Raw genomic sequence first — 17113 nt, forward strand, 5'->3', positions numbered from 1 at the left:
CCAGTGGGGCGGACGTACGTTCCGCTCGAGGTTCGTGATCGCCTTATTTTTTGGGCTCATACTTCACCCTCCTCTGGACATCCAGGTATTGGCCGGACAGTGCACTGCCTTAGCGTGAAATACTGGTGGCCAACGTTAGCTAGGGATGTGAGGGTTTACGTCTCCTCCTGCTCGGTGTGCGCCCAGTGTAAGGTGCCTAGACACCTGCCGAGGGGGAAGTTACATCCCCTGCCCGTTCCACAACGACCATGGTCCCACCTCTCGGTGGATTTTGTTACCGACCTTCCCCCCTCCCAGGGGAATACCACCATTTTGGTCGTTGTGGATCGGTTTTCCAAGGCCTGTCGTCTCCTCCCAATGCCGGGTCACCCTACTGCCCTACAGACCGCTGAGGCCCTATTTACCCACGTCTTCCGGCACTATGGGGTTCCCGAGGATATAGTGTCTGACCGAGGTCCCCAGTTCTCCTCTAGAGTCTGGGGGGCGTTCATGGAACGCTTGGGGGTCTCGGTGAGCCTTACCTCGGGTTACCACCCAGAGAGCAATGGGCAGGTAGAACGAGTCAACCAGGATGTGGGTAGGTTTCTGAGGTCCTATTGCCAGGGCCGGCCGGAGGAGTGGTCAAGGTATATCCTCTGGGCAGAGATGGCACAGAACTCTCTCCGCCACTCTTCCATCAAACTAACCCCTTTCCAGTGTGTGTTAGGGTATCAGCCGGTTCTGGCACCATGGCACCAGAGCCAGATCGAGGCTCCTGCGGTGGATGAGTGGATTCGGCGCTCGGAGGAGACGTGGAACGCTGCACATGTCCATCTGCAGCGGGCCATCCGTCGACAGAAGGCGAGCGCCGATCGCCACCACAGTGAGGGACCGGTGTACGCACCGGGAGATCGAGTCTGGCTCTCGACTCGAAACCTGCCCCTACGCCTGCCCTGCCGGAAGCTGGGTTGGCGGTTTGTGGGGCCTTTTAAAGTCCTGAGGAGATTGAACGAGGTGTGTTACAGGTTACAACTGCCTATTGATTATAAGAATATTAACCCCTCGTTCCATGTGTCTCTTCTCAGGCCGGTGGTAGCTTGTCCACTCCAGGAAGGTGAGATAGGGGAGACCCCTCCGCCCCCACTGGACATCGAGGGAGCTCCGGCGTACACGGTCAGGACCATCTTGAACTCGAGACGCCGGATGGGGGGTCTCCAGTATCTCGTGGAGTGGGAGGGGTACGGCCCGGAGGAACGGTGCTGGGTGCCTAGGAGGGATATCCTAGATCCATCCCTCCTGACTGAGTTCCACCGTGGTCATCCCACGCGCCCGGCTCCGCGTCCTCCTGGTCGTCCCCGAGGCCGGGGTCGGTGCACGGCTGGAGCCGCGCGTCAAGGGGGGGGTACTGTCACGAATTCTGCCGAGACTGCTCCTCCTCCTTGCTCGGGCAGGCTTCGGCGTTCGTCGTCCCCGGAGTACTAGCTGCCACCGTTGAATGTTTCGATGTGCGTTTGGTTTGGTCTGTCTGTTACACCTGTGTCCGTTTGAGACTGATTATGTGCCCTATAAGTTTCCTGTGTTGTTTTCGTTAGTTTGTGTGTTATTGTCCGCCTGTCCGTTGGTGTAACCTGTGCAGTACTCTGGACTTTGTTTATTGTTACGCACTGTGTTGCGTTGTCGCTCGCCTCCTTTGTTGAGGCCCTTTTATTTTGGTACTGTTTTACAGTTAGTAAAGTCTTGTTTGACTCAGCCTATGCGTCCTGCGTCTGACTCCTCAACCGCATCCACATCAACACTGACAAAATGTTCATTGCATTGGCTTTTTCCCTATAAGGCTCTGTCCAAGCTCAAGGCTATCTTGGACACCCAAGCACCTCAGTAATTTAGCCAACTATTTTCTTTCTTGAGGTTACTGAATTAATACAGACGCTTTATCCCGAGCTTAGCAACGAAGCTGAAGCAACTGCATCAGGCTTTGTCAGGACAAAACACGGAAATTGGACAAAACAATGCGAGGAAGCATTCGTGAAAACCAAGGAAACACTCCTGAAGTCTAAGGCTCTAATACGCTTCAACCCGTCATTGCCCATCTGACTAGCTTGTGATACTAGTCCCTATGGTGTGGAAGCAGTTGTGTACAATATCATACCGTGTAAAGAGAAGTCGATTGTTTTCCCATCAAGGACATTGAACAAAGCAGAAAGTAACTACGCACAGACAGAACAAGAAGCTCTAGACATAATTTTTAGACTGCGTAAGTTTCAACAGTATCTGTTCAGCAGGAAGTTCACCCTTCTTACAGATCATGCACTCAGAACTGCACTGCAATGCAGATAGACTTTCCAGGTTAACACTACCTGTGGTCAACCCAGAGTCATGCCAAATGCACATCTTCTACTTCAGACAAGTGGAAAATGCACCAGTCACTTCAACACAAGTGAAGAGAAACACAAGAAACGACCCGGTGTTATCGGAAGTGATGGACATCATCAGCAAAGGTACAGCCACAGGAGATGCTTCGGAACTGAAACCTTACCTTTCCATGAGAACTGAGCTGTCAGTATAGTACGGTTGTCTGCTGTGAGGGAGGAGAGTTATCATTCCGCCTTCGCTGAGGAAACCAGTGTTGCAACAGCTACTCAGGTCATTGTGGAATGGTTCACAAGAAGGAAATTGCACAAAGCTACTTCTGGTGGCTTGGATTGAATGGAACTATTGAGGAGAAAGCAAAAACGTGTTCCTCATGTCAGAAGGTTTGCAATGTACCTCAAGGAGGCGTGGCTATGCATACATGTTGACTTCGCAGGTCCATTCGAAGACCAAATGTTTCTTGTGGTGGTGGATACTCATAACAAGTGGCCAGATGTTGCCATCATGATGTCTACTACTGCAGAGAATGCCATTGAGAAGCTTGTAGAAGTGTTAAGTCGGTTTGGATCACCACTCCCAACTCATTAGTGACAACGGACGGCAACTAGTGTCCTACAGGTAAATGGCGTATAACGCATCAGGTCAACACTGTATCTTCCATCTTCCAATGGGCTGGCAGAGAAGTTCGAACAGACCATGAAACATGCCTTAAAAATGTCTCAGGGTCAAGGGACACTGCACCAACGCTTGAACAGCTTCCAGCTATCCTACAGGAACATGTCTCACGCAACCACCAAGGCTTCGCCTGCATCTCTACTCATAAAGAGAGAGCTATGCACAAGCTTCGACCTACTCAAACCTCAACGCAAAGATGATAGGAGAGTCAAGTCAAATGTTGTGAACTGAGAGCAAAGGAAAGAGCTTTCAATCCTGGAGAAAATGTCTTAGCTAGGAACAAACTCAACAGACCAAAGTGGGTTCCTGCAACAGTCATTGCTCAGACTGGTCCTGTGCCCTACACTGTTCAGACTGCAGAGGACGTCATCTGGAAAAGGCACACAGATCAGTTATTGTTGAGTAAAGCAACATTGACAAAACCACCAGTCATGAGTGGTCCAGAACTGTTACTGGGTGACACCCTGGCCCACTAGTCGTCACCTAGGGGCTCACAGTCACCTTCTCAGGACTATTGTTCATAATGGGGAAATGTAAGTAGTTGGGGAGGAGATGTGGTGTATTAGGGTTGTGCCGCAGAGCATCATGGGAGTTGTATGTGTTGAGATGAGCACGTTCATATAAATGGTTGAACTGAATTCCTGTCTCCTGTCTCATCATTATTGAATTGTTATAAAGACATGATTATGAAACCTATGACACATAACAGTGGTCATCGTTGAGTTACGGCCCCAAAGTTGGCTCTGTCTGTCTCCCTGTCTATCTCCCTCTCTCTCCCCCTTTCTTTGTCTCTTCCTGTTTAGTTTTGTTCTCTTCTTATCTATTTTATGTTTTATGTATTGCTGTTTTATAGCCCTGTTTAACTGCATTGCCTGTAGGGCTCTCTTGGTATGGGATGTATCATCTGAACCACCTCATATAAACAAAGTGTATCCCATTAATGTAGCCATTTCATTATTCTAAGCTTGACAAACTGCATTAGTTTTTACTCGGGATAACAGTGTTCGATGCTGTAGGCTATCTTAAAAAATCGAATTTCTTTGTACACAGATTAGCAGATGTTAAAGCAGGTGCAGTGAAATGCTTGTGTTTCTAGCTCCAGCAGTTCAGTAAATGTCCAACAGTACAATAATATTACACAAATCATCCCAAGAGAAAAAAAAGTCAAAAAGAAGAAACTAGAGATTAAGAAATATTAGAACGAGCAATATCAGAACGAGCAATGTCCGAGTCCGGAATATAATTACAGTGAGGGGAAAAAAGTATTTGATCCCCTGCTGATTTTGTACGTTTGCTCACTGACAAAGAAATGATCAGTCTATCATTTTAATGGTAGGTTTACTTGAACAGTGAGAGACAGAATAACAACAAAAAAATCCAGAAAAACGCATGTCAAAAATGTTATAAAATTATTTGCTTTTTAATGAGGGAAATAAGTATTTGACCCCTCTGCAAAACATGACTTAGTACTTGGTGGCAAAACCCTTGTTGGCAATCACAGAGGTCAGACGTTTCTTGTAGTTGGCCACCAGGTTTGCACACATCTCAGGAGGGATTTTGTCCCACTCCTCTTTGCAGATCTTCTCCAAGTCATTAAGGTTTCGAGCCTGATGTTTGGCAACTCAAACCTTCAGCTCCCTCCACAGATTTTCTATGGGATTAAGGTCTGGAGACTGGCTAGGCCACTCCAGGACCTTAATGTGCTTCTTCTTGAGCCACTCTTTTGTTGCCTTGGCCGTGTGTTTTGGGTCATTGTCATGCTGGAATACCCATCCACGACCCATTTTCAATGCCCTGGCTGAGGGAAGGAGGTTCTCACCCAAGATTTGACGGTACATGGCCCCGTCCATCGTCCCTTTAATGCCGTGAAGTTGTCCTGTCCCCTTAGCAGAAAAACACCCCCAAAGCATAATGTTTCCACCTCCATGTTTGACGGTGGGGATGGTGATCTTGGGGTCATAGGCAGCATTCCTCCTCCTCCAAACACGGCGAGTTGAGTTGATGCCAAAGAGCTCCATTTTGGTCTCATCTGACCACAACACTTTCACCCAGTTCTCCTCTGAATCCTTCAGATGTTCATTGGCAAACTTCAGACGGGCATGTATATGTGCTTTCTTGAGCAGAGGGACCTTGCAGGCGCTGCAGGATTTCAGTCATTCATGGCGTAGTGTGTTACCAATTGTTTTCTTGGTGACTATGGTCCCAGCTGCCTTGGGATCATTGACAAGATCCTCCCGTGTAGTTCTGGGCTGATTCCTCACCGTTCTCATGATCATTGCAGCTCCACGAGTTGAGATCTTGCATAGAGCCCCAGGCTGAGGGAGATTGACAGTTATTTTGTGTTTCTTCCATTTGCGAATAATCACACCAACTGCTGTCACCTTCTCACCAAGCTGCTTGGCGATGGTCTTGTAGCCCATTCCAGCCTTGTGTAGGTCTACAATCTTGGCCCTGACATCCTTGGAGAACTCTTTGGTCTTGGCCATGGTGGAGAGTTTGGAATCTGATTGATTGATTGCTTCTGTGGACAGGTGTCTTTTATACAGGAAACAAACTGAGATTAGGAGCACTCCCTTTAAGAGTGTGCTCCTAATCTCAGCTCGTTACCTGTATAAAAGACACCTGGGAGCCAGAAATCTTTCTGATTGAGAGGGGGTCAAATACTTATTTCCCTCATTAAAATGCAAATCAATTTATAACATTTTTGACTTGCGTTTTTCTGGATTGTTTTGTTGTTATTCTGTCTCTCACTGTTCAAATAAACCTACCATTAAAATGATAGACTGATCATTTCTTTGTCAGTGGGCAAACGTACAAAATCAGCAGGGGATCAAATACTTTTTTCCCTCACTAAATATATACTGAGATCATGTGACAGATCATGTGACACTTAGATTGCACACAGGTGGACTTTTTTAAAAACTAATTATGTGACTTCTGAAGGTAGTAATTGGTCGCACCAGAGCTTATTTAGGGGCTTCATAGCAAATGGGGTGAATACGCACCACTTTTCCGTTATTCTTTTAAAAATATAGTTTTTAAATATGGTATTTTTAAAATTTCACTTCACCAATTTGGACTATTTTGTGTATGTCCATTACATGAAATCCAAATAAAAATCCATTTAAATTACAGGTTGTAATGCAGCAAAATAGGAAAAACGCCAAGGGGGATGAATACTTTTGCAAGGCACTGTACACATAGATCTGTGCACACACTCATGTACACACAGTGAGAGATTGAAATAGAGAGAGTAAAACTCAATGTTTTTGTATTCCCTTTCTCTAGAGCTTCTAAACATAGAAAAATTGGATCTTCTACTCTAAAGGGGAAAGTTACCAAAAACATGAAACAATGGGCAACACTGACCAGCTCAGCTTGTCCTTCACATGGGACTTCTGAAGAAGAGCTTATCCTGGGATGTTCTCCTTCTCCACTGTATAAGAGGAAACACAACCACCAAACACAACTCTTCCTTTACTTTCAAGTGGACCTAAACCTGGAGCCTTGACTATCCATTTTGTGAACATAACTAAACAGTAACTAGATCCCACTCTAACACTATTTTCACCCGGAACCCGGACTAAACCAACCCCAAGTCTCTAGACTTTCTAAGTGGACCTAAACTTGGACTACCCATTACAAGACAACACATTTTTACCCCCAACCAAATCAATCCCAAGTCTGCTGATGTCGCATGGTCCTCCGGATTGGTCCACTGCCCCCCTCTAGTGGTGACAGGGGAGTAGTGCTGATCCAGCCAGGACCTCCAGGCCCCAGGAGACCCTCCCAGGATGGGAAGTCCAGGAGGGGTAGCAATACTGGGGGGGTTCGGATCTTCCACCACGGCCTCTCTGGAGGTAGGGGGCTGGATGGTCTTGCCAGGAGGGAACAATTCCACCTACCTTGGACTCAACCAGAGTCTACCCTGGGGGGTCGGGGCTGGGGGAGTAGACGGTAACCTGTCGTTGGGATCGTCGCAGGCAGAGGCGGTGATGCGAGCACCGACCATGAAGGTCAGTGTGTTTTGTTTATCTCTATTATTATTTTGTAAATTTTTATGGATTGAATTGCTGTTGCTACGAAATGTGCAATAGAAGCATATAGAAAAACAATCACTACAATATAAGGTTAGCCATTTTCAGTGTACCATGAGTTTACCAGTCATTTGCCATGGTGTGAGGTTCAGATGTTCTATGGCTGTTCTAGTCATTCGATTTCTATGGTGCTATACAACTAAAGTTTGGTTGTATTTGAAGGAGAAGAACTGGCCGGCGCTCCTCATCCTGGTCATCATCGTGCTGACGGTGTGTGGAAACATCCTGGTCATCCTAGCTGTCTCATTGGAGAAGAAGCTTCAGAACGCCACCAACTTCTTCCTGAGGTCTCTGGCCGTGGCCGACATGCTGGTGGGGATACTAGTGATGCCTATATCCCTCATTAACATACTATATGGTGAGTAGAACAACACACTGTGCATAACTCCCCCTGGCCATGCATGGCCAACATGCTGGTGGGGATACTGGTCATGCCATGTGGTATGTGTAAACTGTCTTGCGGTTGGCTCTGTGGTCTCAGTCTGTCTTTGACAGGGAGTGTATTTTTAGTGGTTAGTGTGTATCTAGGATGGTTAGTGCTATGTGGTCTGTGTAAACGGTCTCTGCATCTGTCTCTCTCTCTGTCTCTATCTGTATGTGTCTCTATCTCTGTCTCTTTCTCTGTGAGACTATGAGTGCATTGAGAACCGTTAGTGGGCTGTGTTAGTGGTATGTGTAAACTGAATCTCTGTCTTAGAGCATAATAGTGTATCTTAGTTAACAGTGGAGGCTGGTAACTTGAAAAATGTAGGAGGATGAGAGAACCACAGAATAGGCGCAGAACGCACGGAGAAGACAAAGCGTGTTTCGAAAATCGTCAAAGACTAATTATTTTAACCTAAAGCATTTAATAAAGACATGTATAGTACAATATTATGGGGAATGGGAATGAGAGGGCTACTTACACAGTGTTGGGAAGGGATCACAGCAGTAATTGAATGAGGGTATGAGTTGAGGTGTTCAGAGGCTTAACTTCAGTGCAGGACAGGGGTTGAGGTGTTCATAGGCTTCAGTCCAGGACAGGCTCATCATGGATGGATGGTGTTGGTAAAGGGCTCAACTCTTCCACTCAGGGCAGGACAGGATTTGACTGGGAAGACAAAAAATTATAACACAATACACTACATAGTTAGACAAAGGAGCTAAGAATGAGTTAGTCCAAGGAAGGAGTAAAATCATTTATGTGTAATAATGTGATTGTGTTTGTGGGTGTGTGTGTGTGTGTGTGGGATTGACTCTACATACAGTAATGAGAGAAAATTGATAGGGGTGCTCAAAGTGCTTGGAGAGGAAACAGTGGATGAGCAGGCACATTAACTAGTGAGCGGGCACTTGAGACGTGGCTAAAGTGGAGTGGTCATCACCTCTAAATTAGGGAACAGGAGGGGACCTAGCTGTAAATACAAATAGCAGATACATTCCATTAAAGCTGCGTCATCGTAGGTTTGAGCAACGTGTTTCTCCATTAAGTTAAACTCAGACATCTCAGAATTCACAAAGTCAAACACAGACTGCAGCATCTCGCCCACTTGACACATCAAAGTAGCCCAAGAAACGTTCCTGAATAAAGCCCTGATCATTGGTATTTGGTATTTTATTAGGATCCCCATTAGCTGTTGCAAAAGCAGCATCCACATACCTGACAATAACTGACAACTGCAAGCAGAGTGGTGGGGCATTTTTTCCCCCCTGGGGCCTAGAGTTTTTCCTTATCTGTTAACCTAACCAGGAAAACTCTGGACCCTATAAGGTATGACAGTGATTAATCAGTTGTAAAAAGGTTTTATATGGGCTATGATGGGACCAGTTTTTCCTAATCAGGTCACATGGTTTAAAAAAAACTCCTGACAAAAACTCCTAGCCCTGGGGCGAATGAAAACCCTGTCAAACTGCAGCAACCTTATACTTGTTCATATGAATTATATTTAGACTAGATTAAGAGGGGTATTTCCTCTACCCAGACACAGAGACAACAACTGATAGACAATATAACTCACAGGGCTGAGCTTGCTTTATGCATATTTGCATCATGCAGGCATATACAACTGTAGGCCTAATAAAACATTAACTCAAATCTGTCATCACTATTTTGTTGATTGATTAATTCCAGTTAATAATTTTGGATTGAAAAAGTATAGGCAGCCTAGCCAGCCCAAGTTTGAATATAAACCAAATTTGATCACATTCACATTTTCTCCTGACACACAAATGGACTATAAATACATAACTTTACCAATTTGTTTACCATGACCAGATGGACAGGGCACATAGGCTGTATGCAGCTGCTATTATTAGTAGCCTAAAGTTGATCAGACTGAAAAATTGTCTTGTTTTCATCCCATACAGCATGTCCGATCTCTAATGTTTAGGTGTAGCCTAGGCTGCTGCAACATTTATGTAATCCGTTTTTGATGGTGTCTGTCCGGAGTGATTATGTGCCCTGTGTCAACCTCTCTCTTTAATCTAACTTTTAATGGATGATACGATGGAAGCTATCAAATCATTCTGAATTAATTTCGACATCCCAGAAAAGACAGTCGAAAGTTCCATATGTTCAGCAAGTAAAGCATCGTAACGTGCAATTACCTCTGCAAGTTCCTTGTAGTTGCCCTTCTTAGCGGAACTTTCCCTCCCGTCGTGTCCTCTGAAAGCCAATTCTTGCATACCTCAACATGCAGTGGCGTCAATAAGCCGTTTGAGAACATCCCTGCTTATTACTTTCTCGTTGTGTTGTGCAGTTTGAATATGCAGACCTTCAGCTATTACATGATCAATGCGGCTTTTCCCCAGAAGCTTGAAGCTGATGTGGGCATTTATATGCTCCAGTGGGGGTCGGTGCCTTTTAAGGTGAGGGAGGATGATAACTTTTTTTAATGAACATGGCCTTATTTCTATTACAGCATATTGGATGACTGTCATTCATATTCCATTCACCCAGCTTAATGTAACACCGATAGATTTAGGCTACTATGTGATACAAAATTTTTCCCTGTACCCACCATGAGGTTGCTACAACCTAGCCTATGAATTAAAGTTTACAACGTAGGTGCACAGGTCGAGAGAATTTTGAGTAATCAAGGTGACAGACAGTGACACATTCAATACTGCTTCGCACACTCTTGCCTGAATCTAGCTGATCTAGGGTGTAATCATTAGTCCAACAGTTGCAAACAGGAGTATCTATTGGACAAATTCAGGGATGTTTATCCCCGTTTTCATACTGTTTGCTTCAGTTCAAGAAACATTTTTCAACAGAATCGGCGCAATGAATACACCCCTGATCACAAGCAAACACAGTTGACTTTAATAGCAGTCACATAACAGCTCGTTGTATACTGTATATCATTCCTTCTGGCATCTATCTACGTGCTCTCCTCCTCTCACCTTTTTCCTTTGCTTGTGGATTTCAGTTCATCAGATGTCCCTGTGTAGCTCAGTTGGTAGAGCATGGCGTTTGCAATGCCAGGGTTGTGGGTTCAATTCCCACGGGGGGCCAGTATGAAAATGTATGCACTCACTAACTGTAAGTCGCTCTGGATAAGAGCGTCTGCTAAATGACAAAAATTTCTAAATGTCTGTCACCAGGTGAAAAAAACTTTCCAAGCCAAACCTTAATTTCATGACCTGCTACACACAGCCTACGTCATGTCATAGCTACTAGAACTAACAATTTAGTAAACCTGCTACAATCATGAAGTGCAGCAAGCAGTTACACCGGCAGGCCCTGGTGGCTATACATTTATAAAACCAAAAGCTTAGCTTGACTTGGAAGAGTTCTAGTGTTAGATAGCCATAGCCAGCTAGCTAAAATAGCATCCCTCTCTGTTTGAGCTTGGTGTTTGAGTAGGCTAAACTAGCTAGCTGCATTTGAAGCTAGCTAAGTAAGTGAAAGTGAAAGGATTACTGTTATACTATTCCAGGTATTCCTTAAAGAGGTAGGGTTTGGCCATTCTGCCATTCTGGCGGCGAAAACTTAATGCTCGCACTAGTAGCTAGCTAGCTAGCTAGCTACTGCTACTTGCTACTGAAGTTAGCAAGGAAAATTGAAATAAATTGCACTAACTGGACACAAAAATAAAGTTCTAAAACCAAGAAAACTATGTATAATCTACCTCCTCCGTCTCCTGTAATTTGAAGAAACTAATATCCAAAAAATGCTAAAATATCACTTTTCACTCTCATTCTCTATCCAATAATGTTACCAACTCACCAAGCTTCTCAACACATAGAACCCCTGCATAATGCTCTGCAGCACAACCCCAATACAACACACTAGGTTCATTCTCTGATCCTAATCCTATGACTGGATGGACAACTGGTTCGAATCCAGGCTCTGTCGTAGCCGGCCGTGACCGGGAGACCCATGGGGCGGCACACAATTGGCCCAGGGTAGGGGAGGGAATGGCAGGCAGGGATGTTGGTAGAGCATGGCGTTTGCAACGCCAGGGTTGTGGGTTCGATTACTGCGGGGGGCCAGTATGAAAAAATAAATAAATATGTATGCACTCACTAACTGTAAGTCGCTCTGGATAAGAGCGTCTGCTAAATGACTAAAAATGTAAATGTAAAATGTAAATGTGTGAATAATTACTGTGTAGCATGATCTAATGCAGCACTATGTCTATTTCTCATATGACGCACTGCCGAGTACATTCGATGAGGCAAGATGAGCTGTCATCTTGGTACATGGGAAATGTTGACCTATCTTAATTAGGCAATCATAAATAGGATGAACCCACCTGCCATGACCTAGCCAACCGCCTACAATAAGATGCACCGCCAGGTGGCTTTGCTGAGGCAGGATGAGCTGTAATCTTGGTATATGAGGATATTCTACATAGCTACTGGAGCACAGGGCTGACACAATCATCATCCTATAGCAATACTGTAAGAACTCATGTAGGCTCCACAATCTCAGAATCAATCAAATGCAACATCGTAGCAGCAGAGAATCATGGGCTCATGATCTTGAGAGTGAGGCCGAGACTGATTGAGAAGCGGTAGCGGCGCTGATGCAGAATTGGGCATCCAATAGCTCAGAGCTAGCCCACAGCGCTGATGAAGGAACCAGAGCCATGATGAGTTCCAGTATCTTGTCATTTGTTGCTAGCATTAATGTTGAACAGAGGTTCGCTAGGTGCCGCCCGTGCTCAGCATGCAGGTAAGTATAACATTAAAGAGAGGACACAGCAGTGTTAGTTCTGGTGATGACGACTGATGTTCCATGCTAATTCTTTAATCTAGGGTTGTATGAGAGTCTGGTTAGCATGTGAGTGTGCATAATGCAAACAGAATTTAAGAGATCATGCGAGATTAAAGGGAAGAAACATTTAGTATATTTCAGGCTGAAAAACCCATTAAAGCCATCATACGGAGCGCCTCTGGAAAAGCGTAATGTAAACCCAACACTGTTGCCTTAACGTGAACTCAAACTTGTGCTACTAAGAGAGGAGAGATACTCTTTGATATGCACGTTGGTTGCTTCTCTGTAGGCCATGAAGAATAGGCGGACAGATTGATTCCTGAGCAGTCTGCATGTCCAAGGGTCCTGACGCCCAATATGAACTGAATTCCTAATTTCGTACTATGATAAGAAAGGCTGCATTTGCCTGACTAAAATTGGAAAAGGCATACATGGTCATACAGTATAACAGAAGACATTGTACAGAGAGAAGACCATACAGTAGACTGCTGCAGAGCGGCACAGCTCAGCCATGACATACTGTATATATATTGCTCATCCGAATATTTATATATATCTTAATTACATTCTTTTACCTTTTAGATTTGGGTGTATTGTTGTGTACTGTTAGATATTACTGCACTGTTGGAGCTAGGAACACAAGCATTTCGCTAAACCGGCAATAACATCTGCTAAATATGTGTATGAAACCAATGCAATTTGATTTTATTTGATTAAGGTCCAAGGTGATAACTTTAAATCTGAGGAATAAAGGTTAAGGCTAGGGTTAGGTAGTAGTATCAATTTAAAATGTACTTAGTAATGGAAAGAACCAGTAATGTTTAGCCGACGACGAACGCCATCCGAGTAGAAAAAGATATCGGGCTGCTCGACTGCTGGACAGCATTTGGACCAAAGCACGATGGTGGAAGATATGAGTCACGCTCAGATAAAATGACTGTAGCAGAGTGAGCTTCATCAGGGTATAAGATGCCTTGCATACGCACTATGTACAAGCATACATGAACGCACATAAACTTCATTACTACTATCCGAAAGCATAGTATGCTCTTAAGATATTGCCTAACCTTAACTTATGCTACAGCTAGAATGAAAGAGGACAGAACTCATTCATAGATAACTGTAAAAATGCATGTTTTATCCTGTAACGGGCAATCTGGGATAAACCAAGAACAGTAATCCCACCACTATTAAATAACTAGCTGGGGAGAAACCGGAGAAAGTGACCACTTAATGTAAAAGACAGCTATGGAACCTGATAATGCATTAGTAGGCTAAGATAAGATAGTACTTATTAATCCCCCAAAGGGGAAATGCACCAGCCAATACATGCATCACAATAAATACACAATAAAAACACACAAGGACACACGGACACTAAAAGCAGCATCCCTGTGGAACGCTTTCGACACCTTGTAGAGTACATGCCCAGACGAATTGAGGCTGTTCTGAGGGCAAAAGAGGGGGGTGCAACTCAATATTAGGAAGGTGTTCCTAATGTTTGGTATACCTATTGTATGTGTGTCGTGTGGTGTGTGTGTGTATGTGTGTGTGTTGGTGGGGGTGCTGTGTGTGTGTGTGTGTGTGTGTGTGTGTGTGTGTGTGTGTGTGTGTGTGTGTGTGTGTGTGAGCATGCAGGTGGCACGGGCACAGGGTTGGGCATATTATTTGGCACACTAGGCCTAATCAGTTAGTAACCCTGCTTTTTGTTCATGATCATGTAATCCCAATCACTCTTACCAGCCCTGGTGTGTGTGTGTGTGTGTGTGTGTGTGTGTGTGTGTGTGTGTGTGTGTGTGTGCAGCTCCTAGAACTGCATAAAACATCAATATATGTTAACAATATGACCACTTGACCATAAATTAATTGGTTTAACATGCTAAATTAATTGGTTTAACATGCTGTATTTTTGTATTCTGCACAGACTAATTTGCATATTATTATGTATTAAATTTGCATAAAGTAGTATAAAAAGTTGTTTTCTAATTTCATCAATTGTTTCAAATTGTTACAAACTCTCAGTTTTGCATAAAACATGAATATTTGTTAATAACATCACCCTACCTTAAATGATGGGTTTAAGTTACTGTAATTATGTATTCCGTACTGCTCTAATTTACATATTATGTGCATAATCTACATAATATTGTATATTAATTTCATTCTACTTGAGTCCTCTCTGTGTTCCACACCAGCCCTGAAAATGTCATAACTATATGACCACTCTATCTTAATATATTGGCCAAAACCAGACAAGTGATTTGGTGCCTTTTTTACCTTTTCCGATCACTTGAAAATAAGATATCTCAGCTAAGTCCTATCCTCATGAAATAAAGTGTAACACCAGAACCAAAGTTTTATTTTGACCCCTAACACCCTAGCAAAAGTGTAGCTATACAAGCACACTAATCCAAACCAGTCTGCAAGTTAAGTTGAATGCATTTCTAGTTTAAACTGTGTAAGGGAATAGGGTTCCAAAAAAGAATAACCATAGTCAGAAATTAAAGTGTGACTGCCGCCCAAGTCAACTAACTAATGTGACCGAGATGACTATAGGTCGCGACACACAGTGATAGCTACTATTCTGCACTAAACAAATTAATGGTCGCATAGAGTCCGAAATACTATAGAATCACTGTGATAAGCACCATCTTCTTCTAATGATCAGAAAACATTGCTACTCACTAATTTTATATCGACGCATATGCCCGTATAGCTAACCGAAGCTTATTCTACTTAGCTATCTAGTTGTAGCAGGCTATTGACTGACAACAGTAGAGCAGCAACATGGTTGATCCTCACAATCAACAACATCCCCGCAGCAGCCAAACATTGCAACATGAGCATATTGAACGACACGGGCGAGGTCCAAACTCAGCTAGCGAGCATTCACAAAGAAAATGTCATATCAGAAAACAGCAGCATTGCGAGTACAGCTAGTTACAGCAGCAGCGTCAATGCAGCAAAAGAAGCACACACATATTAGCAGTAGCAGCAAGCTCCATGTGTGAGCAGAACCGATCAGCTTAAATAGACCGCCAAATAAGGCAAGCGTGATTGGTGCAGTCTCAGCTGATGCGTCAAAACGGCTAACCTTTTATACAGTAGCATTATAAGACGGTTCATGTCCATTCTAGTATTCTAATTCCTAATTCTATGCTCTGCAGTCTGTGTAAATAGTCTGTGTACTGTTTGCTCACCACTCCTGTTGATTATTCTCTGTGTTCATTAATATCACTGACATCTTTTCAGTCAGGCCTGGCATTTACCTGCATTGATTCACACACACACAACATAGGCTCACAGTATCGTAGCACACACTCATTGCATCAACAAGATCTCATGGTTTTACCAATTTGACAACAGATTCGGACCTTTATCCACATTCCTCCAAACGCACACACACAGCATGGTAACACACACACACTCCGCTGTGACACACACGCACACAAACTCTCTCTCTCTCTCTCTCTCTCGCTCTCTCTCTCTCTCTCTCTCTCTCTCTCTCGCTCTCTCTCTCTCTCTATCTCACACACACACGCATACACACACGATGACTCAGGCAGATGTGTGTTATACCATCATCCATATTAAATGGTCTTCAAATCAAATCAAATCAAATTTTATTTGTCACATACACGTGTTTAGCAGATGTTATTGCGGGTGTAGCGAAATGCTTGTACTTCTAGCTCCGACAGTGCAGTAATATCTAACAAGTAATGTCTAACAATTTCACAACATTTACAGTGGGGGAAAAAAGTATTTAGTCAGCCACCAATTGTGCAAGTTCTCCCACTTAAAAAGATGAGAGAGGCCTGTAATTTTCATCATAGGTACACGTCAATTATGACAGACAAATTGAGATTTTGTTTTCCAGAAAATCACATTGTAGGATTTTTTATGAATTTATTTGCAAATTATGGTGGAAAATAAGTATTTGGTCACCTACAAACAAGCAAGATTTCTGGCTCTCACAGACTTCTTCTTTAAGAGGCTCCTCTGTCCTCCACTCGTTACCTGTATTAATGGCACCTGTTTGAACTTGTTATCAGTATAAAAGACACCTGTCCACAACCTCAAACAGTCACACTCCAAACTCCACTATGGCCAAGACCAAAGAGCTGTCAAAGGACACCAGAAACAAAATTGTAGACCTGCACCAGGCTGGGAAGACTGAATCTGCAATAGGTAAGCAGCTTGGTTTGAAGAAATCAACTGTGGGAGCAATTATTAGGAAATGGAAGACATACAAGACCACTGATAATCTCCCTCGATCTGGGGCTCCACGCAAGATCTCACCCCGTGGGGTCAAAATGATCACAAGAACGGTGAGCAAAAATCCCAGAACCACACGGGGGGACCTAGTGAATGACCTGCAGAGAGCTGGGACCAAAGTAACAAAGCCTACCATCAGTAACACACTACGCCGCCAGGGACTCAAATCCTGCAGTGCCAGACGTGTCCCCCTGCTTAAGCCAGTACATGTCCAGGCCCGTCTGAAGTTTGCTAGAGTGCATTTGGATGATCCAGAAGAGGATTGGGAGAATGTCATATGGTCAGATGAAACCAAAATAGAACTTTTGGGTAAAAACTCAACTCATCGTGTTTGGAGGACAAAGAATGCTGAGTTGCATCCAAAGAACACCATACCTACTGTGAAGCATGGGGGTGGAAACATCATGCTTTGGGGCTGTTTTTCTGCAAAGGGACCAGGACGACTGATCCGTGTAAAGGAAAGAATGAATGGGGCCATGTATCGTGAGATTTTGAGTGAAAACCTCCTTCCATC

At 44.0% G+C, this 17113-nt stretch overlaps 1 protein-coding gene across 1 annotated transcript in view; it reads left to right on the plus strand.

Annotated features, from left to right (window-relative positions):
- The first annotated feature begins 6333 nt into the window (after positions 1 to 6333).
- The window catches only part of htr2cl1 (5-hydroxytryptamine (serotonin) receptor 2C, G protein-coupled-like 1), a 36621-nt gene continuing 25841 nt past the window's right edge, over positions 6334 to 17113 (plus strand). The window contains exons 1-2 of the mRNA XM_041884753.1: positions 6334 to 7040; positions 7284 to 7479. Of these exons, the coding sequence (XP_041740687.1) occupies positions 6819 to 7040; positions 7284 to 7479 (418 nt within the window). The 5' untranslated portion in view covers positions 6334 to 6818. The remainder of the gene's footprint in view (positions 7041 to 7283; positions 7480 to 17113) is intronic.

This window comes from Coregonus clupeaformis, chromosome 8 (genome assembly GCF_020615455.1).
Source record: "Coregonus clupeaformis isolate EN_2021a chromosome 8, ASM2061545v1, whole genome shotgun sequence".
NCBI lineage: Eukaryota > Metazoa > Chordata > Actinopteri > Salmoniformes > Salmonidae > Coregonus > Coregonus clupeaformis.